This window comes from Odontesthes bonariensis, chromosome 20 (genome assembly GCF_027942865.1).
Source record: "Odontesthes bonariensis isolate fOdoBon6 chromosome 20, fOdoBon6.hap1, whole genome shotgun sequence".
Taxonomy (NCBI): domain Eukaryota; kingdom Metazoa; phylum Chordata; class Actinopteri; order Atheriniformes; family Atherinopsidae; genus Odontesthes; species Odontesthes bonariensis.
The window spans coordinates 15,494,608-15,521,824 of record NC_134525.1 but is presented as its reverse complement, the minus strand read 5'-3'; the positions used below and the strand labels follow the sequence as shown (position 1 = coordinate 15,521,824).

The 27,217-nt window shown below is 39.1% G+C and overlaps 1 protein-coding gene across 3 annotated transcripts in view; it reads right to left on the bottom strand.

Moving 5' to 3' along the window:
• The window catches only part of cntnap2a (contactin associated protein 2a), a 350,220-nt gene that overhangs the window by 219,578 nt on the left and 103,425 nt on the right, over positions 1-27,217 (bottom strand). For all 3 annotated transcript variants that reach the window (XM_075452129.1, XM_075452131.1, XM_075452130.1), the window contains exon 2: positions 642-752. In XM_075452129.1, coding sequence (XP_075308244.1) covers positions 642-752 — 111 coding nt within the window. The remainder of the gene's footprint in view (positions 1-641; positions 753-27,217) is intronic.

Below are 27,217 nucleotides of genomic sequence, written 5' to 3'. Positions count from 1 at the left end.
AAAGATAGGCTGTCATGAAAAGAATGTGAAATCTTCTCTCTTGTTAGTAGGAGTAATTATCCAAAAAGGACCAGTCCTATCCTATCATACAAATAATTTGACTGTATGTAAAAACACATCAGATTAGCTTGCTTTTATTTCCAGCTCAGTACTCAGGTACCTCAGCTGTAGAGTGGCTGTATTAGATGAGAAAGTATGAATTATTAATTATACAAACATAGAAGGGTGTAATTTTCTGTCCATATCTCTCTTATCTGTGGATTGATGTGTAAATGAGCTTCTCCCTGAGCAACGGAGATAATGACAAAAGCTATGAGAGGGAGAGAATAATGGAGGAAAAAATATAAAGAAGTAGGAAGAAAATGAAGAGAGAGAAAAGAGGTAAAAGAGGCTGGGAGCAGCTGTGAAGCACTGTGAACTGTGTCACTCAATGAAAGCTTGGACATTTATCTCACAGTGTGTCATCTATAAAATCGTTCATGTGGATGTATGTACATGCAGCTAAATTAGCCTTTTGCTCTTATCTATATCTACAAAAAGACTGTAAACAGATCCCTTCATTCAAGTGTGAGTACAGTATCATGTCTAGGGTTTTGTGTTTGTGTGAAATAAAGAAAGTGTGAGGGTGTACGTGTGTCTACCTCCTCTCCTGTTGAGCTTGGCATATCCAGGTGAATATCCATTGGAGAAGATAGAAGAGCTGGTGAAGGCCGTGTGAGGCAGAGGAAAGGCAAGAGTCTCATCACACTTCTCTGTGGGGAGCGAATGAATTTGAAGACAGGTACAGAGGAAGAGATGGATACGAGACAGAACAAGAAAGGAAGGGTAAGAAGACAATTAGAAGAAAGAATGGAGGGGAGGTAAGAAAAGAAAAGAGAAAAGACAATACATATTATTAAACAATTTGACAATATGTGTTTATGCAGTGTTTGCAGACACTTTTTTCATTGCCGAAAACAAAGTGTAGAAATATGAGCATTGCTTAAGGTTTAAAATAAGCTAAACTTTTTTATGAATCAAAAGTACTTCAGTCTGGATTTGAAAGTGGGCAGTCTGCTGAAACAGCTCTACTGTTTGTGACGAGCCCTACAGGCAGCTAGACCTGCAAAACAGTTCTTGGTTCTCATGTTGCTTGACTTCTCAGCAGCCCAGGGAATGTGGCTGAGACCCCTTCTCTGTGAAATGTATATCATCTCTTTGGACCGGTCAGCTTTGGGGTCCCGGGAAATAAATCCTTCTAACATAAAAATGACCTCTATCTCTACTATCTCTCCAACAGAGGCTGAAAGTAACCTGGGTTTTGTAATTGAGGAACAGCTGTTCTCAGATCATGTCGCATCTGTCCCTGCCTGGTCATGTCACTTTGCACTTTACAACATAAGAAAAACGAGGCCCTATCTGACTCAATATACCACTCAACTCTTGGTACAAGTAGTGCTCATCTGTTGCCCTGACTACTGTAATGCTCTTTGAGCAGGTCTCCTTGCCTAAACAGTTAAAAAACCACATAAATGGTTTAGAACACAGCGGTGTGTCTGTGTTTCATCAACCAAATGGGACATGCCACTCCATTACTCATTGTACTCCACTGGCTACTCAAGGCATGGCTGCCCGGATCAAATTCAAGTCACTAATGCTTGCCTACAGAGTGACTTACTAAACTCTGTCGGATTTATGCTCTTACTCTACGACTCAGTTTCTTCCAGGAATGTTGTGCAGTACTGCCATGCCTAAGCTCAGGGCAGTCTCAGTCCAGACTGTTTTCATTTGTGGTTCCAGGATAATGGAAGGAGTTGCCAAGTCCTATCAGAGCAAGGGCATCCCTTTTCTAACTTTAAGAACCACTTGAAGACTCATCTCTTCAGAGGAAACCTCCTCCGATAAACACCGCTCACATCATAACACACCTAACTTGCACTTGCTCATCTATATTTATTCTACTTATATTCTGTTATGTGGCCATATTTACACTAGCTAAGCACTCAAAATGAAGAGAAATAAAGGTGAGGTTTCTTACTGCACTAGAGTTTGAATGTAATTTCCTTACTTGTAAGTTGCATCAGCGTAATGACTTAATGCAAACGTAAATGATACGTAATGTAAATGATAGATCAATTACACTGAAGTCACTGAAAGGGCATCCAAAACATTGATCTCACTGGTATTTTTAAGTAGACTTTAGCAAACAGACAAAACTGTAAAAAACAACAGATCTGATGGTTCTTAAAACATACAAGTCTCAATGCAATTGTGCAGAGTGTAGATACACATTTCCAACCTTATTGCTGTATGACCAGTGGAGCAAGTAACCATGAGAAATATAATGGGAAAGACCAGTACTCAGCATAAAGAAAGTGACTTTGATGGCATTTGTTTGAGAATTACAAACACAGCAAAACATGTGAAAAAACGTTTGTATTTCCCCTAACCCTAACCCGTTTGTGTTGACCCTTTTCATTTTCAATCCTTTCCTTTCACTCTCTCTTAGACATAAACACACTCACTTCTTCCAGTACATTAGGTTTCATGCAGAGAGAAATTGTGAATGGTCTGTCAGGCCTTGTAGATGCAGTCTATAGCTCTCTGTCATGTCTCACTGTGTAAATGTGTGTGTATAGTACACTGGATGAAAGTCAAAACCACCACCTTAGACTGCTGACTCGTTTGACATATTACTTTGACTGATAGGTGGACCCATGGAGAAGAAAAAGAAACGGAGAGAGAAACGTCATCAAAGCCCAGAAATGTAAGTGTGTTAGTGTGTTTGTAACTCTGTCTGGAAGGGGAAATGCTCTGCAGCCTCCATCACATTTTCCTTCATTGCATGTTATCAAGAGCATATGCACAAAGACACCAAGATTCTCCTTTAAAAGTAATGAGATCTCTAGCCCATTCATCTCTCTTTGGAATAGTAGTAAGATCCAGTAGCAACTATTTGGTAGCTGACTCACCACCACATAAATGAGCAGTGGTATGCACCAGAGGCTGGTGTCCAAAGAGATGGTTTCAGGCAGCTTGATTGCATCTGTCTCTCTCTTCCCTATTATAAAATAGATGGTATTCAAGACAATATAATTATTTTAAAACGACTAAAGTAAGCTGATGTCACTGGTTGCATCTCATGCCAGCGCACCTAATTTGCTCCTACTTATCTCTTTTAGCAGCCATGCCACATGTACACTTCTCATGCAACAGCATTAATTAATGAAATTACAAGAAATTTTTGCATCATGCTCAAGTATCTGACAAATTATTCTTGCTCCACGATTAATTAAAACAAGTTACTCCGTGCCCCGAACAAAACTGATTCACACGTGCATCTTTATATTTACCACGCTGCCCTGATCCACTTAAAGTCAACTGCTGTTCTGATTTCAAAGATAATTCTTGGGTTCCCAGCCATGATTTCTGTACACTCCACATTAACATGGATGTAGGCCACACATACATAGATGGTGGTAGGAGGAGGTATTCATGGGATGAAAGAGAGACTGGATTTTATAAGAATGGAGGTATAAAGAAAAATATCTTGCAGGGACAGATATTTCCTCAAGGTCCTCAAATGTCTCTTTGTGAGTGCAAGGATGGATGTGTCTGTGATAATGGGAGGACCACTGTAAAAGGAGTTTAGTAATCCAAATATAAAACACAATGACCCCTGTGTGTTATGCAGAACATCTTTTAATGGATAGTGTGTGAAACCGTACTCGGGTAAAATGTTATTTGCCTGTGAAAAAGAAAGCTGAAAATACAACAAATTTATCACACAGGCCTCTTGAAATGATGGTTTAATAGTTTCTGGAAATCACCTCTGAGGCAGTATTGAAATATCATTGGTAATGTTTTAAAGGTGATTCATTACATTTGAATATATTTAGCTCTGATTCAGCTGGCAGTGATCTCACTATTGCAGATCATGGGCATTATATACACTGCGCCACATCAGTTGACATCAGTTGATCTGAAATATCTGCAGCTCTTTAATCAGGTTGTCAGTGAAGCTACCAACTTCTTATCTTCTTTGCATTTCTGCATGTGTAGCTTTTTTTCTGTTATGTTCTGTCATTAACAGCTGTGTGTATTGCATGACCATCTTTCACATGATTTCCACCCTGATGAATCTTTAGCTTGCTGCTTGGCTTGATGAGGAGAATGCATGGTTAATTAGACTAAAATACTAACAGTTTTAGTTTTATTCAATTTGATAACAAAATGTTTCATTGCCATGTCACAAGATAAATGTTAGCAAATTATTACTCAGATTTTGAAAATTGCTCCGAAAGAATGACAGTCGTTTTCCCACTCAACTCAAAGTTTTCAGGTCATTTTCTGGTTTAGTACCAGAATGTATAGCAAAACAGGGACTACATGGATAAACACACAAAGAACAATGACCTACTTCCTTATGTCCATAGTAACAGATGAAAAGAACAAGAAAAAATATTATCATCTTAAAATGATGAGAAAGAAGTGCCTTCAGGTCAACAAACATCAACAGACTTTGAGACTTCTTCATAAAACTGGCTGTTTCAAGCAATGTCCCCAGCATTTATGCCTGTGCTAAGAGTGAGTACCAAAGTCTATAGCCCCTTTCACACTGAGACCCGCTACCTTAGCGGGTCCAAATTGCACCTTCGACCCGCATCGAGCAATGTGAACGCTTGGCGTGTTAAGGCTCTAGCATTGTTGACGCGTCTGTCACGGCGGTGGCGGACCGTGACGTCAAAATGATGTATGACGCTTCCCTTGAAAAGACGGCACAGCGCGGTGTCGTGCACCAGTCGATTTTTGTAACTTGGCGGCGCCACCAACGAAAAACTGGATGGACCGTTGTGAGACCAGGATCAGTGAGGAGGTGCGTTTGTACAGGCAGCTGTACGAAACTGCAGTGAAACAGCACAGGGAGCATGTAAACTCCCAAAACTGGTGGACAGAGATTGGCAGAACTTTGGGGAAAGAGGGAGAGTTCTGTAAGAATGTGTGGAAGAAGCTACGGGACAGATACGTGAAGGCAAAGAAGAGGGCAGAGACTCCAAGTGGTGATGCCAGGGGCTTCAAACCTTCACCTCTTTTAACTGAATTAAAAAATTAAAATGATCCGAATACTGCAGCAGTATCATTAATGACATTATTCCTGCTCTTGACAGTGGCATTGTTTTCTTCTCGACTTTCTTCGTTGTAGAGTAGTTAGCTGTAACCTTAACGTAGCAGCGCCACCTCTGTGACGGAGAAAATTGCAACGACTGGCGCATTGATTTGCGCCACTATATATTGCGGGCACGAAATCATGACGTCATCAACACCGCTCGCGCTTACAGACGCGGCAACCATGCTAGAGCCTTTAGGTGACCCGTGTCGCCTGAAGCCGAGTTCAGGGGGCGTTGCCTAGTGGCAGAGCGTCACACGAAACACATAAAATGCTGGGCGTGTACAATAACGTAGGCACAAGCCATGCGTCGGAGGTAGGGTTAAATACAGAGTGGCTTCCTCCCCACGGCGTGGCACATGTCAAAATATGGCCAGTCCAATCGCCTTCTGCCACTCCTGCCGTTGTGGTCATTAACCGCATGGAACTTTTTCCTCATGGCCTTTAATTTGTTGGTCACCTGCGTCTTGCTGCGTGGGGAACCGCGCTCTCCCATCTTTCTCGCCAGCCCTTCCAGCAGAGGTCCATCTTTCACCGTCCCCAACATGTGGCGGTAAATAACGTCCTCTGCTCGGAGGCTGAGGAGCTCGCGGACCTCCTTATCTCCCCAGTTGGCCATCTTCAAAAATGTCTCGAACTTGATGTAGGCTAAAACAGAGTAAAACTTGTCCTCACCTGTCGCTGTTGTTCTGAATCAGCTGTCCATTCTGTCTTTTAAACTCCTCATGTCACGCCACGCCCACGTCCGGCCCGCGTCGACTGCGTTCACACCAAACTCGGCTCGGCAAAAAGACTAGGGTCCGACGTGGGTCGAAAGGCGAGTCGAGTTGACGCGGCAGCCCGGGTCGGCAGTGTGAACGCAACAGCGGACACGCTAAATTCGCGGATTAAATGCGGGTTATTCGGCAGTGTGAAAGAGGCTTATGTTGCACTATGGGAGAGTTAATCACAGTAGTTGTTCAAACAGTGTTCAAGTTCCTTTGTCAAACCGAACTGAAGTATATAATTTACTGTTGCCCGCACACGGTCAACGCTGTTTTTTGTAAAGCAAGGTGATTTGATCATGAATAAGAGGATTGGTCTATACTTAGAGTACACACAATAGCATACCGTGGGTTTTATAAGGCGCTTTACAATGTGTTTTATCATTCACACATGTACACAATCTCATTCAGTATGTTTCATTATACGCTTTCAATTTATATACACAACAGTTATTTTTCTACAATCATACACCAACAAGTATATTGGGAGCAAATGTCGAGGTTCAGTTTCTTGCTCAAGGACACTGTGACTGCAGTAACACTACTTTTGCCTTGTCTGTGTTAGCAGTGTTTCTGCTCTAAATCCTAGAGTAGGAGTGTAGTTAAAAAAAAATGAACTATCAACTTCATATGTCTGATTTGATAATTATATATCAAATCAGATAAATGTAAACCTGTAGAAATTGGAAATCACAATGGTAAACCTTTTTGGATAACCTGATATCCCATAAATGGACCGTCAGGAAACTAATTGGGTAGTTAATTTGCATTGTAGGTTGTTACCTTGAAATCAGACATATACAGTTAAAACAGTTCTCCACTTATATGCTGCAAAGTCATTGCTGTTTTAAGAATTGGAGCAAAAATAAAAGACCATGGTTTGCAAACCATATCAATAAATCCAAAATGGTTGATTTTCAGCACACCAAAAGATTGCAAAAGATTCAGATACATGTGATACACTTGCTTGCTCTATGTATGACAAGCACATGGGCAGAATATTCATGAATATAGTCCACATGGTCTTATGCTTAGGGCTCAAGTGAGAGATCACAGCCATTGATATTTGACTGTCTCAAGTGCAAAGTAGAGTTTTGTATGTGCAGGTACTTTAGGGCAAGCAAATGACTACAATATCCAGCTGCAAATGTCAGCCTATTCTCTGGTGATTGAGAGATAGTTTTACGCATGATAGAATAATATTTAAGATGAAACAGACAGGGGCAGTGAGGGAGTGAGGAAAAGAGATATCTGATTAAAAAAGAAGAAAGAGTAGACAGAAGAGAAATAGATAACATGGAAAAAAAGTCAAATAATGACAGAGGACGAGAGGAAAGGAAAATGGCTGATGACCAAGCTGTCTCGGTGACATTTGAAGGTACAGCTAGGTAAATAGGAAGTGGAAAAATAAACCAACAGGAGATATGTCAGCCGGCTGCACCAGGTTAGGATCAGATTCATGGACGGATGTTTGACCAGCTTTTTAAAAGGTCTTTACATTACTGACGCATTTGAAAGTTGGATACAAATAGCACTTATTACATCCGGGTAAAATTCACAACATCCCAAAGCTTAGTTTGCATATATCACAGGTTGCAGCTGTAACACCAACTGTTGGAAGCCAAAATGTGGCAAAGTGACATGAAACACTGTCATGCTTGGACTGCTTTAAGAAGTTTTGTACCTGCCACATTGGTCAGCTCTGGAAATATTCTTGACAGAAACAGACAGAAAACATAGAACACACAAGTCAAACAAAATGCATATTTTCAAAAATGAACAGATAAGGAAAAAGGTTTTAAAAATAAAAGTGTCAACAGTGTGTCAATCTGAAGAACAGTTGCTACCAGACTGCTGAAAACGCTGCTAAAAGCACAACAGAAAACTCTTTTTTTTTAATAATCGAGATGATCGTGTGTGTAGTTTTGGTATGGTGCTGTCAAATCTGCCCTCTCAACATGACTTAACACCGGAGATGGTCAACCCAGTAGATAATGTCATGAATACAGTGGATGCTGTCAAAGTGCCCACAGCTGCATAAAGATGTAGTCTGACTCTCAAAATGGGAATGAGTGTGTCTTCTTCTGTGTATGCCTTCGGTCTTCGGTGTGCCGGGGGGCAACATCGACCTCAGGTTTCTGTTTTCAGTTTTTTGCTCAAATTCAAATTTTATTATAACGCCAATGGAGCAAACTGAGAGGTGGTCTCAATACACTGAATGTGTTGTCTCACTGCACAAGTCTCCAAAAGCAATCAATTTTTTTTATTTGAAATTTATAAAGTCGGCAAGTATGATGATCTCCATCGATCTTGGAGAGGTTTTATTCTGCAAGGATATGTACTGCAGGTACTGCAGGAGGTTACTGTAGCTGATTCAGCTGCAGAAAGTTCAGCATGTTGTCAGTGTTGACAGCCCATGTGGATAAGGTACCTCCGGTTTGCCAAGACAGATATGTGAGACATCTGGAGTGTCCCTGATATTAATCTATGGGATGTACCGACTTGATGGACAAAGAAAGGGTGCGTGCCATTTTTTGACAGAAAAAAATGTACGATGCATGTTTCCATTTCAAAGTCTGAAAAGTTTACAATTGTTTGTATTTTTTTTCAAATTATACAAAAAAAGAATGTTCAACTATCAACATTTTCTTAGCTGGTTAACTGGAAAAAGGAAATAGGAAATAGTTTTTCTCTGGTTTGCATCAGAAGTTCCATCTGTTATATTCAGAAAGCACACATGAACTATCTGCTCATTCCTGTCTTTTAATGCCGCCTTTCAAGTGGGTGACTGGGGTTCAAAATCCTGACCCAACCTCATGAAAGGTACTACTTCCAGTATGGGTCCTTAGGCAAGATCCCCTAAAGCTACCTGCCTACCTGGGATATGAGTCTAAATCACTTTGGATAAAAATGTTTGCCAAATGCATGAACAACAACATAAACAACATATGTTGTGTGAACATCTGGATTTGCCTGACAGCAGCTCTCAAGTGGGCTTCACAAGGAGGTATAGAACCTAAATGAACAGATGTTACAGAGCATGAAAAATACAGTATGAGCTGATCTCGATTCGATGGCAGCAATATGCTCACTGTCATCACTTTCATGATGCATCTTAGAAAAAGAATACTTCAAAATCTACACCAATGTAAATACAGTATGTGAGGAGTGTGAGTATTACACTTCAGTGAGCCAATTCATTAGCTTTGAGAGAACAAAAGATTATGAATAAACACCTCACTAGAAGTTAACATTAAAGTTAATGCCCCCAGCTTTGGTTTCAATATTAGCTTCCAAACAGTGAGTGAAAGCACTTAATTCTTTTCATCAGATGGTGACTTTGAATACTATAAAAACAAGAAGGTAAAAAAAAAAAAATCCTGACAAACCTGCCTCAAGCTTACTTTTCAAAATCACAGGAAAAATGCAGGACATGACTGACTTAAAGGATAAGACCGTTTTTTTGACATTGGGCCCTTGATTTCACATTATAACATGATGTTCTACTCACCCCTGCTTGTTGTTGGTCATTTGGAGCTGTTCCGAAGATATTCGCGAGGCGTCTGGCTGCTCTCTTGAGATATTCGGCCATGAAACGGTTTCCTATGGGCAAGCTTATACAGGCACAAACTATGCTGTTTATAATTTATTAATTACTGTACATTAGCACTGATAACGTGGAGGTGCGTCGCTTACTTAAAAAAATCCGGGTTTCTGTAATTTTGAATTTTTGTCGTAAAGTGGGTGTTACTGACGTCCTCGTGGTGCTACTGCCACAGACAGCCCACAGACCTGCTGCCTATTTATTCATTCGGCTAAAATTCAAAATTAGTAACCCGGATTTTTTTTAAGTAAGCGACGCACCTCCACGTTATCAGTACTAGTGTAGAGTAATTAATAAATTATAAACAGCATAGTTTGTGCCTGTATAAGCTTGCCCATAGGAAACCGTTTCATGGCCGAATATCTCAAGAGAGCAGCCAGACGCCTCGCGAATATCTTCGGAACAGCTCCAAATGACCAACAACAAGCAGGGGTGAGTAGAACATCATGCTATAATGTGAAATCAAGGGCCCAATGTCAAAAAACCGGTCTTATCCTTTAATATTTAATTTATTCTTTGTAGTCATATCAGCTGAAAAAGATTAAGAAAAAAAAAGAAGGTAACGTTTATAGTTACTGCTAGATTATTTGGAAGTGAGGAGCGACTATGTTGTGCCTCACCAGAGCTCCTTTTACTCACCAGAATGAACAACAAATAATTCTGCCATAAAATATATATTCATTCAGAAATTCACATTCACCTGTATCAATGTTTTATGATCATCCATTCAGTATCTTACTGCGCATTACACATCTTGTATGGCCATAAATTCGATATGAAGTCTCATTATGCACCTTTGAGCTTGGGGCTTCCAGTCCTATGGCATAAAATATGGCAGAATAAAAATTATCTAGACCTCCGGGTGGGAACCCATTTAATTTAAAGTTCACACACTATGGCAGTGGAACTTAAAATGACAATTTAACTTTTTTTTGACAAAGCGCCAAAGCTTCTAAATGTGAGATTTGTTCAATAAAAAAAAGGTATGAAAGAAGGTGTCATCATATTTTTTTACAGAAAAAAAACCCAACTTCGGAAAGAGATTTAATAAAACCTTGGTGAGATTCCATGCTGGAACGCATTTTATTTCAAGTAAGGCAGTACAGATTTGCACAACAGAAAAATTGTCAAAAGCTAATTTATTTTTTCATGAATTGTCCAGGCTAATCCGTAATTTTGGTTTTAAAAAAATACTTGTTTTTCAAATAAGGGAATTGGGAAAAAAAAAAGGTTGCCTCCCTCATATATATATAGATATATGTATATATCTATATATATATATGTATGTATAGCCAGGTGTCTATTTGCGTTTCCATGTAATGAAATGGGAATGCATGTGCATTTCCATTCTCTACCAGTAAGTTATGTTTAGCATTAGATCACTGAGTTGAGGCGGCACCATATCTCCAGACATAACAGAACAGCTGTTATGATGAGATAGTGTATTAAAAAGAATGCAATTTAAACCTCAGAAAAAAGGAAATCATTACAGGCAGCCTGGTGAGGAAGAGCACAGCGGACAAAGGAGACGTTTAAACAACTGATATCACAACTCTGCTCTTTGAAGAGTTCTGTGTGCATCTGTGGGTGACTAATTTTTATATGCTGAACTTGTTTCCACTGCACTTTTTTAAAATCAATCATTAGGTTAAGTTTTTCATCTTTCCCAAGTTAAATGTTTGGCAATATTTCAAGTTTTTTAATATATATTTTGTTTCCTTTCAGCTGTTTTTATTCGCAAAATTAAGATTCACAAAAATATTTTTGGAGAAATATTTATGTGTGATAAATGTCTGTAATAATAAAATGTCTGTGGTTATAATATTTACTTCTTTCCCCACACCCCATCTCAAGTTTAAAAAAAATAATTTAGCTCGTGTTGCTCATTCAAACTCTTTCAATGTGGCTTATTTCAATTCATTTCAATCTTCCCCTGCCTTTCCTGACCACCCTCCAATTACCACCCACCCAGGGCCCACCAGTGCTTTGCTTGAGCTGTTAATCTAAATATTTTGGTCCGGATTCATTTTTCATGTCTTAGAACGATCACAAAACAATTTTTGTCAACAGATCTAGAGTCCTGTGCCAATGTGAGAACAGACCAAGCGCAAAATAAGATGTTTTGGATGAATCGTCTACGTGACAGACATTTAAACACATGCAGAGATTCGTACCAACGTACCTTTACGCTTCCACATTCACATCTGCTTTTCAAAAATCTAACTACTTTTTGAAATGCTGCAAAACAAAATAAAAAAAAAACAAAAACAAAGAAAAACCTGTTGACTATGTTTCATGTGATCTGGGGAGCAACATTACTGAACATATTTGAAAATTGGCAAACTATTACAAACATCAGTTGAGATGCAGTATTTAATCCATTGAGATTCAGGTTTAAACAAACCTTTTACAGTTAAAGCAGTTTTTCAGCAGAGTGACAACTTATCCCTAATAATATTCTGAATATGATGCTGACATCAGTTCTATACAGATTATTCCATTCAGTTTACATGTTACACGCCCATTTGAACTAATTCATGCACGACACACACAATGCTTACCTGACACCCGCCCTCTGGTATTCGCATACCATCTGGGACGAGCCCACAACCGACATGATTTCAAATGGGGCTATTTTTTCTAAAACTCATGCATGTGATTGGATGAAGAATCTGTCCGTCATCTTGACTGACACGCCACTTCAGCCACTCCCAATGACTCAACCCGTGACGTAGCTCAGAGCTTACCTGACTCCCGCCCTCTGGAGCATGAATGGGCGGCCATAACGCCGCCCATTCATCCAAAGTCCCACCCAGCGATTAATGATTGGCTCTGATTATTTTCTAATCGGACGAAACACATATGACTCCCAGGCTCCTCAGATGGTTGTGTGAGGAAAGGGAACGCCCCCGCGTGTAGTTGGTGAACGCAGCCAGATGACGTGAGTCAGGTTAACGCAATGCAACTAAAAGTGGAAAAGCATGTATGTTAATTTAGCTTGCTTCAAATATGTCCTCATTCAGGTTAAGGCAATCAGACAATGCTATTTATGTGGCAGTGTCTGATTCAGAATATGGTCTCAGTTGGAGTAATATGGAACATCACACTGAACAGTTTAACACATCTGGATATCTAGGTCTCTGTCTTCTGTCTTGCTATCCTGTTTTCAGGTTCAACATTTCAGTCACTTTACCACACAGAACACTGGATCCTCTTTCAATTTGTCCACTTAAGTGTTTGTGAGCATTCTTCTTTCTAAAATTTAGTTTGTCAGGCCAGCTCAATAAGGCCTTGTGGGTCTGTTTTATAAGTTAATCTATTATTTATCCGGGTAATTAAAGGGGTGCCCATATAACTGATTCATCATGTCAGTGGTAGTCCATTCAGCCTCAAGCTTGTTAATGGGAGGTCTGTGGTGACAGGATGCCCCCTGGCAGGACTCCTCTGGAGTTTGATGCAGTTTTAGAGAGGGATGCTGGGTGGTGGGTTGGAGAATATTTTAGGATATTACAGGGAGGGCTCATTCACTTTTACAAGTTCAAAAACTAGGAATTCATTCTTTTAAATTTGGGTGCTAATATATGCAGAAGCCATGCATTGCTGCTAAAACTAAAGATAATAATCAGTTTCTTGAAGGGGTTACATAGATTGTATAATCATAACCGAATGCCCGAAAGAGGCTTTTTTCCCCCCTGAGTGATAGATATTTCACTCATCTTTAGGAAGGTCATGGAAGAGGTTAATGTTATAAAGATGAGAGGGAAAAAGAAAAAAAAATCTCATCTAATCCATGACGTGTTCATTGTAATCCCTAGATGCAACAGAGTTTCACATTTAATGTTGTTTTTTTTTAACTTTCCTTTTTCTTTAAAAAAATAAATCAACACACATTTCACACTGACCTTAGTCAATAGAATCTAAAAAGACAAGAAGAAGGATGAGCACAACATTAAAAGAGCCAAGGGTTTACTTCAAGACCACAGTGGTTACAGACAGAGAGGGAAACACCTGAGAAAAAATTGATTTAATGAAAGCTTTCCTTGTTCTCTAGAGTCTGAACAACTTAATCATCAAATCAGCACCCTATAAATTGTCCCCTTTTATTGGTTCTGGCTTAAAAAACTCTAACAACAGTGATTTCGCTAAGCGGTACTACAACGCTGGTTGGAAACTTGTTAAGTTAACAAAGATTTTCAGACTCTGCATAGTGTGAGTTCATGCAAAACAGGCGTTGGCATCAGTTGACCAGTCAATTGTTCATGTCTAGCAGGTTGCAACAAAAAGAAAAAGAATGCCAACATTGTGAATGTGCAAATGAATCTGATCAATATCACTTCCCTTCTTTATCATTAAAGCACAATGACCTAAATCTGATGATTTACCATTCTCATAAAGATGAACGTGCTACAGATGTATTCTGAAAGCATGCATCAAATTTCAAGTCTGATCCTGTCAGATGCAACGCTGGCTGTTAAAGCCGCTCTCTCTACCAAAGAAAAAAAAGGAAGAAGGACAAAACCAATTAAAAGCAGTCAGTAGGATCACTGTAGAAAAGTTAGTCCATTTCTTTTAATTCAGCACAGACTGGGATAAATAATACAGACATCTTTTGATGCAATTAAGCAAGTTTGATATGCTGCTGACTTACTTAATGAAAAAAATCCTTAATTCAACAGGAACAAGTTCAAATGTTTTAGGCTAAGCATTCCCTTCCGTCTGCATTAAAAATCTACCAAGCAAAAGTCAAACAGTGGAGTCTGTCTCTGACTTTAAGAAAGTCTGACAGAGACTTTCAGTGCCCACAGACTGAAGTCTTCATTATTATTTTTTTCATTTTCTGAGAGAATAGATTGGCCAGGGGTGGTAATTTATGTGTTGATCTCTTATCTTGAAATCTGACCATTTCTGGAATATGTTTGGTTTCGGGCATACAACGCCATGGTGATAGACTGTGGAATGAAGCGAACCAGTTTCAGGATGATGAAAATACAGAACTGAACCTGAACTTACCTCGCTTAGCCACTAATTCTGCTCTGTAGAACAAATCCATGTTTGACAAACTGAGTCAGACTGAACTGATGAAGCCTGAGATGAGAAACTCAAGAGTTTCCTGAACCAGAAAAGCTGATGAGAGTAGGTTCAGTTAAAGTTAAGTTGCATGGGTAGTGGACACAGTAATAACAATACTACGATAATGGCGCTTCATGGTGGTGTGGTGGTTAGCACCGTTGCTTCACAGCAACAGGGCTTCCGGGCTCGATAGGGGCTTTTCTGGAGTTTCCAAGTTTTTCCCATGTATGTGTGTGTTCTCTCTGGTAGGTTCTCTCCAGCTTCCTCCCACCACGCAAAAACATGCATGGTAGGTAACTGGTGTCTCTAAATTGACCCTAGGAGTGAGTTTAAGCATGCATGGTTTTGTCTCGTTGTCTCTGTGTGGTCCTGTGATGGACTGGCGACCTGTCCAGGGTACACCCTGCCCAATGACAGCTGGGATAGGCTCCAGTCCCCCACAACCCTGAATTGGATTAAGTGGGTATAGAAAATGAATGAATAATGATAATACTGCAGGAGTGTGTGAAAAACTAAGTACAGCCCTAATGCTTCCACAGAAATTAAAAGCGTAAGTAGCAGCAAAGTTTTGCTAATTAAATGCATTGATTAACTGATTTTCAAGAAGTATGAGCATCTCTATTAAGTTTTGGCACTTTGCTGGTCTGAAACATTCAGGTGTGTCATAGCACAATACTAAGGAGGAAAGAAATCAGCAATGAACATAGAGAACAAACTGTTATACAACAATTTACAAACAATTTGGAGTCCATCATTCCACATTGAGAAAGGAAAAACATTCAAGACAGTCGCCGATCTTAACAGGAGTGAACGTCCCAATAAGTTTATCCAAAGGTCAGACTGTCAGAGAACAATGGTCAGAGAAATTGATAAAGAGCTAAGAGCTATATATACAAGTCTGCAGGCCTTTAAGCATATTATATGTTGAAGTTTGTGACAATACACTTAGAAAAAGACTGAATAAGAACGGCTTGTCGGAAGGGATCGTCGGGAGAAAGCATCTTCTCTCCAAAAAGAATCTGGCAGCAGACCTAATACAAGACTTCAGGAAGACTAAAGTCTTCAAAGAGATGCTTGGCCATAATGCACAGCACCACATTTGAAGAAAACCTAAGACACCTTGTGTCAACTGTTAAGCACTATGGTGGAGAGTTGATTACCATATGGGTTTGTTTTGTAGCTACAGGACCTGGGCACGCTGCAGTCATTGAGTCAGCCATGTTGTCCTCGGAATACAAAATTATACTAGAGTCGAATACGAGGTCATCTTTTTGACAGCTAAAGCTAAGTTGAATTTGGGTCATAAAGCAGGACAATATCCCAAGCACAGCAGCAAATATACAACATAATAGCTAAAAAAGAAAGGAATCAAGGTGTTGCTGTGTTCCAGTCAAAGTCCAGACATCAACCTGATTGTAGTGCTGTCGTGGGACCTAAAAGAGAGCAAATTCTCACAAAACTCAAAGAACTGAAGCTATGCTCTAAAGAACAGTGAACAGAAATTCATCTATAAAAATGTGAGAGATTGATATCATCATACAGAAACGTATTGCTGTAAAAGCTGGTTCTATAGTTTATTGATATATGGGGTGTACTTTCAATCACAGTTCCTGCACTTTGGCTTATAGTCAAATAAACAATGACACGTGTAGTGTTGTATTTACCTAACTTTACAACCTAGAAGGAACCATAATATTGTTTTATGTTCTAATACATAAAACTGTCATTGAAAGAGCATATACTTTTTGTGTTTTGACTAAGAAGACATCGACAGTACTTACATTTTCTCTGTCTGGGGGTAAGCCCACAAAAACACACTTCATATGAAGGGTGCAGATGCTTGCTGCTCTGCCACTGACTGTACAGTGTCAAACCAGAGTTGTATGTGGGCACTGTGCTTTCATGTAGCATGTCGGCAGGTTAGATCATCATTCTAGCAGAGTGGAAGTTACCCCTCATTCTGGAAAAGATAAGCTGGAGTTACCTAATGTCTGAGCTTTTACTAAACATGCTCTCTGGAATGCACCCATTACCAAATCAGTTATACCTGTCTGACCCAGAGACCTCTCAACCAGAACTGATCTGTTCGGAGCTGAATGAAGCACGACCCTCCGTCTCTCACTGATACACTCTAACCCACAAAAAATTGTCAGTGTGGGCTCAGGTGCCTGTGGTTGGGTGTGAGCACAGTGATGTGAGATTAAAACTTTTTCTAAGAGAGTAAAAAAGAGTGTATGGCACAAAAGATGGCAAACTGGAGATACTATCAGCAAAGTGGAGACATAATAGCATGTACTAGAAGTTTTCAAATGTGTGTGAACATGAACATTTTGTAACTGGTTCATTTCTCATTTTAAAGTACTTCTATTTATCTTACTATATGCCATCTTTTTTATTCAGTCATTTTTATCATTACATGCTTTACCTGTGTTGTATTCTTAAATCTGGTTTAATTAGTCATGTTTTATATAATTTTTTCTGTCTAAGCACTTTGAAGGACTGTTGTTTGAAAAAGTCGTATATAAATAAGGTTTAGATTGATTGATTTTGTATGACCAAAACAAAATATGAAAGTGCAAAGCAAATAAATGCCATGGAATTTTGTCATGCTACATGTTTATGTTTATGTGTTTATGTTTATGCATTTAGCAGGCGCTTTTTTATCCAAAGCGACTTACAAATGAGGATATAACATTACAGCTAACATCAAAGCTAACACTAAGCTACGTAGAAGGAAACCACGAGTCAGACTCTGTCAGAGGTGACAGGGGTGACAGTGTAGAGATAAAGTGCAGGCATAGAGGGAGGTACAGAGAGATAAAGTGCAGGCATAGAGGGAGGTACAGAGAGATAAAGTGCAGTAGAGGGAGTAGGGAAGTGCAGGGTAAGTGCTAAGAGAGGAGATGCTCTCTGAGCTAGGTCTTCAAGAGTTTCTTGAAGATAGACAGGGACAGGGATAGTCTTATTGGTTAGTGGGTTTCTTGGTATCAAAGGAGCCTGAACAGAGGCAGATATGCTGTACATGTATGTCTGTGTCAAGAACACCATTATGGTACAAAAAGCAAGAGTAGAGCTATTTTCTTCAGTGGACTGCAAGAAAAAGGTGTCAACTAAGTAATGAATACTTAAACTGTAATAACACAGCCATCCTCCAACTTTAGTGTTGAAAATATTTAGTAGAAAAATTAATACTGAGAAGTTTTGTATCTTAAGTAACTCTCAAGTTCACTTATGCAAGGGAGCAATGTGTACATCAATGTGCTATGACAGCAATGACATACACATATTTTAGAAAAATTAAGAAGCATATTGTTAAAAAGTAGACTTCAAGTAATAAGATACCAGAGCAAGTTATGTCAACTATGCAGTTTCCTTATTCAAAAAAGCTACAGGCAGCAGAAGCTATTCATCCAAGCTGCAGGGCTAAGAATTCTTTGGCTGACCTCCCGTGCCAGTTGTAATTAGCTTGATAGGCACAGTCCATCATGGCCAGAAATTGAAATAGATAGATAATCTATATCTGTATATTCCCTCAATTACACTACTGGATTCCAATTAACAATTGGTCTTGAGCAAATGAATTCATTTGGGCCACAGAATACCCACAATAACAAAGACTCCAGTTATGCAAGCAGTTCCACAGTCTGTGATATAAACGGGTTAAATCATCTATTTCGTCTGAAAGTTGTGAACAAGGGATCAGAATTACTCTATGCAAGTTATATATTCATGTCTAATCTCAGAAGACATTTTTAACGGACTCTATTCAAACACTGAATTTCAGTCTACAGCACCATGTTGCATACACACACACACACACACACACACACACACACACACACACACACACACACAAACACACACCCACACACACGTTATGCAGAGATACAAACAGACACATTCAACATGCTTGGGTCTCCCCCAAATCATCACATTGACAAATTGCATCGTGGTTACCATGTGTGAAATTGTCTCTGGTGGATTGTAAATATGGAGGACTAACCATCAAGCTCTACCCAAATAATATTTGTATTTGTCTGAGGGTGTACATGTAACAGGCAAAAATAGTGGAACATAAATAAACCCAGCATGCTCAATATTTTGCATGTACAGTCCCCTCCAAAAGTATTGGAACAGCAAGGCAAATTCCCTTGTTTTTGTTGTTCACTGAAGACATTTGGGTTTAAGATCAAAAGATGAGTATGAGAAAAGAGTTCAGAATGTCAGCTTTTATTTCCTGGTATTTACATCTAGATGCGTTAAACAACTTAGGATATATCACCATTTGTTTTACACCACAGCATTTTTAGGTGAGCAAAAGTAAAGGAACATGTGACTGACAGGTATTTCTTGTTGACCTGGTGTTGCCTTTAAGGTTGATTATTCAAACATTAAATAGCTCTGCATGTTTAAACCTATAAAGACTGAGTTTCTTGTTAAAGAGGATAAACCAACATGAAGACCAGAGAGCTGTCTATGGGAGAAAAGCAAGCCATTTTGAACCTGAGAAAATAAGGAAAATCAATCAGAGCCATTGGACAAACATTGGGCATAGCAAGCACAACAATTTGGAATGTCCTGAAAAAGAAAGAAACTACTGGTGTACTGAGCAACAGACGTCGAACAGGTTGGCCAAGGAAAACAACAGTAGTTGATGACAGAAATATTGTGAGAGCTGTGAAGAAAAACCCCAAAACATCAGTAAGTGACATCACCAACGACCTCCACAGTGCAGGGGTGAAGGTATCACAATCCACTGTTCGAAGAAGACTCCGAGAGCAGAAATATAGAGGCCATACCACAAGATGCAAACCACTCATCAGCAGTAAGAGTCGGAAGGCCAGATTGAAATTTGCAAAGAAGTACAGAGATGAGCCGCAAAAGTTCTGGAACACAATCTTATGGACTGATGAGACCAAGATTAATCTCTACCAAAGTGATGGAAAGGCCAAAGTGTGGAGAAAGAAAGGAACTGCTTATGATCCTGAAGCATGGTGGAGGTAATGTCATGGCTTGGGCATGCATGGCCGCTTCTGGAACAGGCTCATTAATATTTATTGATGATGTAACTGATGATGGTAGCAGCAGAATGAATTCCGAAGTGTATAGAAACATTTTGTCTGCCAATTTATGGAGAAATGCATCCAAACTAATCGGGAGGAATTTTATCATGGAGTAGGACAATGATCCAAAGCACACTGCCAATAAAACAAAGGACTTTATCAGGGGGAAAAACTGGAAGGTTTTAGACTGGCCAAGTCAATCACCTGACCGTAACCCGATAGAGCATGCATTTCACCTCCTGAAGAGGAGACTAAAAGGGGAAACCCCCCGAAACAAACAAGAACTGAAAGAAGCTGCGGTAAAAGCCTGGAATAGCATCACAAAGGAAGAATGCAACAGTTTGGTGATGTCGATGGGTCGCAGTTTTGAGTCAGTTATTGCAATCAAGGGTTATGCCACCAAATATTAAATGTTATTTACTTTAAGATTATTTGTTCCTTTACTTTTGCTCACCTAAAAATGCTGTGGTGTAATACAAATGGTGATATATCCTAAGTTGTTTAACGCATCTAGATGTAAATACCAGGAAATAAAAGCTGACATTCTGAACTCTTGTCTCATACTCATCATTTGATCTTAAACCCAAATGTCTTCAGTGAACAACAAAAACAAGGGAATTTGCCTTGCTGTTCCAATACTTTTGGAGGGGACTGTATAACACTTGTACACAATTGCGCATATAAATACCGTTTGCATTGGGTTTCCAAATATCACATGTATATTGAAACATTTAGGACAAATGGAAACAAAGCCATTTGTTCCCTAATGTGAATACTTGCACTGCATGTCTGAATCAGAGAAATCACTGAATCACTGGCTGTTAGTGTGGTCTAGAAGGGCCTCAGTCATTTCTTCTATAGAACGTAATGAGAAATTGTGAGCCCCTCTCTGCACTCCTGTGTGCTCATAAAGATGATTTGCTGCCAATCTGGCAACTGCAGTCCATAATGTAACACCCTCCACTGCCCTGCACCCCTTTGTCAGCCCTAAACTCTATCACGCTGAGAAACAATATGTTCTGAATGGCAGTGAAAGATGAGGGCTGAGACACGGTGGTAAGGGACAAGGAGATAAAAGCACTTGTGTGACATATGTTAAAATCACACGTGCATGCGCTTATTTCCCCCAAATCCGCATACACAGTCAGCTTTTTTTTAAAATAGGTCCCATGCTGGTGTCCAACATGTGCAGTTTGCCTTGCAGAAAGAAGTTGGAGGGTGGCAACACCCATGAAAAATACAGACAGACTGGCCTCAGCATGAAAACACATTACTATGGTTCAATGCAATAAAAACAATTAAAAAAAATGCAACGATTGAATTTAGTTTTGATTACAATCTTTTGACTGAGAACACTGGGCAGCATCAGCTATAAGACAATAACTACGCATATGACAAAGCAACCCATCAAATCTATCAACTTTTACCTTCCTTTTTTATCACAAGCTATGTGCTAGAAAAACAAGTTTTTAATAAGAACTACCAGGTTCACATGCTTAAATAACTCATTTGATGTCCATGAAATCTTCAGCTGATATTTTTTATCTACAAAGAAATGTATGTGGTACAAACAGCAGCAGCACTTGACTGGAGAGTGCAAACTCTTGGTTGGTCTGGGCTTTCACAATAGATCTTTGACCCAACAAAAGCACAAGCTGATAAAGAGCACATTTTTGATCGAGGAACTACTGTTAACTAACTACTACTTGGCGAGGGTACTTTGTTACTGAACAACGTGCAACGGTGCAAATGCAGCACACTAAGCAGTCAAAACATTGTTTCTTATATTCTATTACATATTTGGTAACAGAAAAATAGCACGGAGGGTGTTATGTGAAGGATTTGTTTACAAGCAAAGATTTGAATATTCAGTGTAATTGGAAATTTTTGCTCAATATTACAGCCATTGGAATCAGCTACTTGCTCAGAATTAGTCATTTCACTCTATGTGTCAACTTTGAGCTGGCACAAATTTTTAAACCATAGATCGATTATAAAAGCAGACAGCATGCTGGGCCAGTAAAAAAGACACTGTCTTTCAAACTGTGATAACAGATTGAAGTCTCTCTATCGTGAATCATCTATTCTGCTACGGTTTCCTTATGCAGATTGTTGAATCTCAGCAAAAGCTTTAGAAGCTGATGCAGTACTCAATTTTCAGTATTCAGATCCATAACTTTTGGCTTCCACAGGATTCTTGTGAATTCTTTCAGATAGAATCTTTTAATAATTGTTTGATTTTAAAGTTGATGTTTAGTGTATGTCATCTTTATAATCATTTAAAAGCAAAGGCATTAAAAATGCAAACCCAAAAGTGCTTCGTAAATGCAACATGCAGTAAGTGATTACACCGGTGATCATTGCAACAAGACCAAGACTTATAATCACTATAATCACTTAGTAGATACTAGCAGTATGAACTGACGGGGTGCAGGGAAGAGTTAGCGCCTGAAAGCCACGAACATGATTCTAAGTGTTTTGGGAGTCTCCCAAAGCTCAAAATTTGGGGAAAAGAGTATTTGAATGGCTAACGAGGCTTTGTGCTGCACAATTAACCGCTGATTGTGGCAATATTTACTGCTGGGGAAAAAAGGATGCTTTAATTGTTGCCCTTGCAATGGCTCTGACAGTTGTGTGTGCAGAAAGTAATTCTACATTTTTGCAAATTTATCTAAAAAAGCCAGAAGTTTTTGGAACATTCCATTATCAGGCCATAGTATTCCTAATTAACTGGGGGAACTCTGAGACTACATGTAGATTAAATGAAGAAATGAAGAAATAAATCATTTAGATTGTAGTGAAAGTGAAGAGTGAAGTCTTCTGATGCACAATGTAAAAGTTGAAGTTAATTTCTCAAACTAAGAGATTTTTGACCGGAATAAAAGGCAGAATCTTTCCTGAACAAGATATCGGGTTCCTGTTTATGCGTCCTGTTCTGTAGCCACATTAAAGAGATCTGCTTGACTGCAAATCCATGTCCACTTGGACTGCTCATATGAGACTACTGTGGGTTTTAAGATCATTTCCTTGGCTTTGAAATTTGGGACCTAAGAGTGTAACTACCTTGTAAGGCTAACTGCATGAACAAAGTTACAGAAGAGCATTTTAGTCACAAATCACTTCTCTTTATATGTTGTATCTGGCTATCTAATACTGTAGGCTTTGTCTAGCAGCTTAACCTCTTACCAATAAATAACTATGGATCGCTGACTTAACAATGACACTGGGTTGGGTTTATTTCTGATCTCAAACTCGGTGCTGGCAGAAGAAGGCACAGAGACAGCAAATAGTGGTGTATGTGTTATATAGCTTATATATAATCCAATAGTCAATAAGTCCCATTTTCCAAAGGAAGATTGAAAAAAATCAAGGCGTTGAAGCAAGCAGAAACCCAGTTCAAGGGAGAAATAAAGTACACCAGACGAGGATGGGAAAGAAAAGAATACGAAAAGGAAAAGCAGTTAATTTGCAAAATCAAAATATGAGACACAAAGTCCTTCATCTTTGGAGTCCAAAAAATGATAAATATAGTCACTAAACAAGTAGTGGGCTCAAAATGTAAACACAAATGTTACAAGAGTAGACATTCTAGCTTAGACATGCAGACATGAACTTAAATGTAGGTAGTACACGGCCAGACTAATGCACTTATATTTAGAATATGGATGCAAACTCCTGCTCAGGGAACAGTGCAGCAGTAATTACTGGTGAACTCTAGTTCCTAATGACCTTCAGCTCAAAGATTCATGGCAGGCTAACAAATTAGGGTTCTCTCTTTTCACCAAGCAGGGGCTCCCACAGGTTAATGGGAATCAGGGGGTTGAGAGAGAGTGTGTGTATGCAACACAATGCATTGCTCATGTGTTTTTTCGTGTGTGTATCCGTGTGTGTGCGTGTCGTTCTACTGCCAAGCTAATGGAAACCCAAGCTGTGCTAAGCCCAAGCAGTGGCTGGGGCTTGCAAACGGGGGTTTAGCATTGTTCAATGTGTCAGTAATACCTGGCAGCATTAACAGGAATTAGAAATGGTCGTGGCCAAGCAATAAAAAAAAGAGGCTTATGGCAGTACAGTTTTGTTTGTGCTGTAGCAATAAAGAGCAAAGTATGTTTGCTTATCATAAATTAACTGATGTTTCTGAGGCGAGGGATGTTGACAATATCCACTGCTCTCAGATGAGATTATTACCTTTGCTGCTAATGGAGAGGCTTAGAATGTGTTCAATTTGTGCCTGACACACTGCAGAGTTGAGGTAATATAGGAAGGCTTTGAAGGTTTTTATCCCTCATGCCCTTCTCTGGGTTTCTCTCTTTAGCTTTGTCTTTGTCAATTCTCACATGTTCTACTTGCTTCTCAATATCTATATTTTTTCTACGTGGGTTTCCCTTTCATCTCCAACCTGTTGTCTTTTGAATGTCCTTGCACTCTAAAAAGTAAGCAACCAAAGTAAGCACTAGCTAAGGGAATCAAAAGAGACCAAAAGTCAAAAGTTAGCCAAAAAGGACAGTAAGAGAGCAGGAAAGGAAAATAGAAAGCATATGATTTTCTTAACACAGTGTTGGCTCTAGAAAGAGTTAACAAAGAATGATTGAAGCACTCAAGTGAAGACGAAAATATACGAAAAGGTCTAGATATTTGTCTATTCCCAGCTCTTGTTCTCATCATTGAGTTTCAACCTTGGCTGAAATACCTGTACAGTGTGAGTGCAGAGCTGTGAGACCAGGTGTGAGTACATCCCATGAAGCAGGAAATGCATGAGTCATTTTCCACATGACAGGAGGACGCAGCCGAAGCTGTTGTTTAGCTTGATTACATGTGGGAGGTTTGACATTCATCCTAACTTTAGCATGTGGCTGCCAAATGCACCTTTTTTAGATGATTCCCATCTTTAAAATATTGAATTCTGATCTAAGAAAAATTACAGAAAACTATCCCTGTTGGAATCTAGTTCTTTTTAACAGATGGTTACCAATCTTATGAGTACCTTAACATAACCTGGCATTGGTTAATAATAAAAGGCTTACACTGAATTGCCCGTAGGAATGTATGAAACAGTTGCGAGAGCCCAATGTTACACAGTAAAAAAAAAAAATCGATCTGAAGAGCCTTCAAAAAATTGGTGCACCGTTCTTGTAGTCTTTTTAAGAACTCTTGATGAACCAATATATTTTACACATAACTTAGCTGAGAGGATCACAGACTGGCACACATTTCATCTAGGACCAAATGCTGTTTTCCGTGCTGTGAGATCACATTGGGAACAAATGCTTGTACAAACATGATGTGTTGAAAACATTCACATCTTTTTGGTGTGGGCTAAAGCAAGAAAAACTAAACATTTTATAAAAAATAACAGAACCACATATACTTAATATACCAATTTGGGGAAAAGAGTATTTGAATGGCTAACGAGGCTTTGTGCTGCACAATTAACCGCTGATTGTGGCAATATTTACTGCTGGGGAAAAAAAGGATGCTTTAATTGTTGCCCTTGCAATGGCTCTGACAGTTGTGTCTGCAGAAAGTAATTCTACATTTTTGCAAATTTATCTAAAAAAGCCAGAAGTTTTTGGAACATTCCATTATCAGGCCATAGTATTCCTAATTAACTGGGGGAACTCTGAGACTACATGTAGATTAATTGAAGAAATGAAGAAATAAATCATTTAGATTGTAGTGAAAGTGAAGAGTGAAGTCTTCTGATGCACAATGTAAAAGTTGAAGTTAATTTCTCAAACTAAGAGATTTTTGACCGGAATAAAAGGCAGAATCTTTCCTGAACAAGATATCGGGTTCCTGTTTATGCGTCCTGTTCTGTAGCCACATTAAAGAGATCTGCTTGACTGCAAATCCATGTCCACTTGGACTGCTCATATGAGACTACTGTGGGTTTTAAGATAATTTCCTTGGCTTTGATACATACACGCACTATCATCCAAATAAAGATACATCTACTGTAGCAAACAAAGACTGAGCATGTCTGAGGTACTCTGGACATATCATTCTTGCATCTCTAAAAATCTTCACACACATCAATCAACAGATATATTACCTTTTTTGGTGATTAAAGATGATTAATTTTGAAATATCAGAAAGGGAAACTAATCTGTAGAGTAGTTTGTCTCACCGGTTATTAGCAGTGCAACTGTGCAATCTGCAAAAAAACCCAAAACAATAACATACAATGGAACAAGGAGCTTGTGTTTGAAAGGGAACAAATCTGTATTAGTTCTACAGGTTTTTCTTCTGATTAAAGACTTCGGAACAGTGTTAAATTATACTTTATGTGAGGAGAGAACAAACTATTTGCTGATATGGTGTAATTGCTGCTATGTTGCTTCTCTCTTCATTCTATTGCCAAAAGATGGTGAAATTTCTTAATTCGTGTATATCATCAACTGGAAATATTGTCCTGAAAGATTTTGCTTTTCATGCGAAATTAGTCCAATTATGCAACAGAAAGCATTTTCTCCCCGGGAATTTAACATAGAAAAGGCATGAAATGAGAGTCTTTGTTGGGCCATCGGACTGAAAGTAATTTATTTCAACGCAAGTGCGCTCCAAAATAATATTCATTGTCGATGCAAAAGTGTAATAAATGCTTTTGTGTGATTTACTCAATGTTATTTTAGTGGATAAACAACCACTTCATGGAATTTCAATAACACTGTGATTTGTTTTTTAATATTAGGGATCTCCATTTGAGTTTTTGTAGCGAACCACATTACGAGAGTGAAATTGAAGAAGTCTCAGTGGCTTGAGATGTCTAGTTTGAACGCGACTGAGCAGCAAGTGAATTAATATTAATATTGCATGTGAATGTTTGTTTTATTGACAGTCGAAGAAACTCACTGCCCATGAATCCATGCCCATGCCCAATATCCCATGTTATGCAACATAAATGTACACTCGCGAACCATACATCCAATCTGCAAATACATGAAACGAAAGAAGAAAATTCTACACAAGCTCATGGATCTACAGATATAAATCAAGATCTAAATAATGATAACACATCTGAAAATAATTAATTCCCTACTGGGTCTTTTTCGGCCTGTGTAATGCGTGCCAGCATGCACACATGGAAGTGTAACTAACACACTTCTTCTGTCTATCACAGAGCCATCTTTGTCTTCACTTTGAATCGCTCTGTGTGTGAGTGTGTGCGCACGGTTGTGATTGATGGCGCTGCAGTGGTAATGCAGTGGGAGAGGCTGGGTCAGATCGCAGCATCAGTAAATGCTGAGAGGTGGGGATTGAGGGAGAGAGACAGAACAGGACAGGAGAGGAGAGGAAGTTCTGCAAAGCACTATAGAGTGGCTATACATTAAAACTCTTGAAAACACATCTATAGCCCATAAGTAGTAATAAGTGCACAGCTCATTTGATGATGCATCAAATGAGTCATATAACCAGAATAGCAGTCTTAGCTCAACTTCACGAAGGCCGACCAAAAAATGCAACTGTTGTGATTTAATGTGCTTTATCTGCCCAGGACATGACTGTATGGGCTATTGAATCCCTTGAGATCTCCAAATGCCTTAAACTTTGTCTCAAAAAGTAATTCATTTTA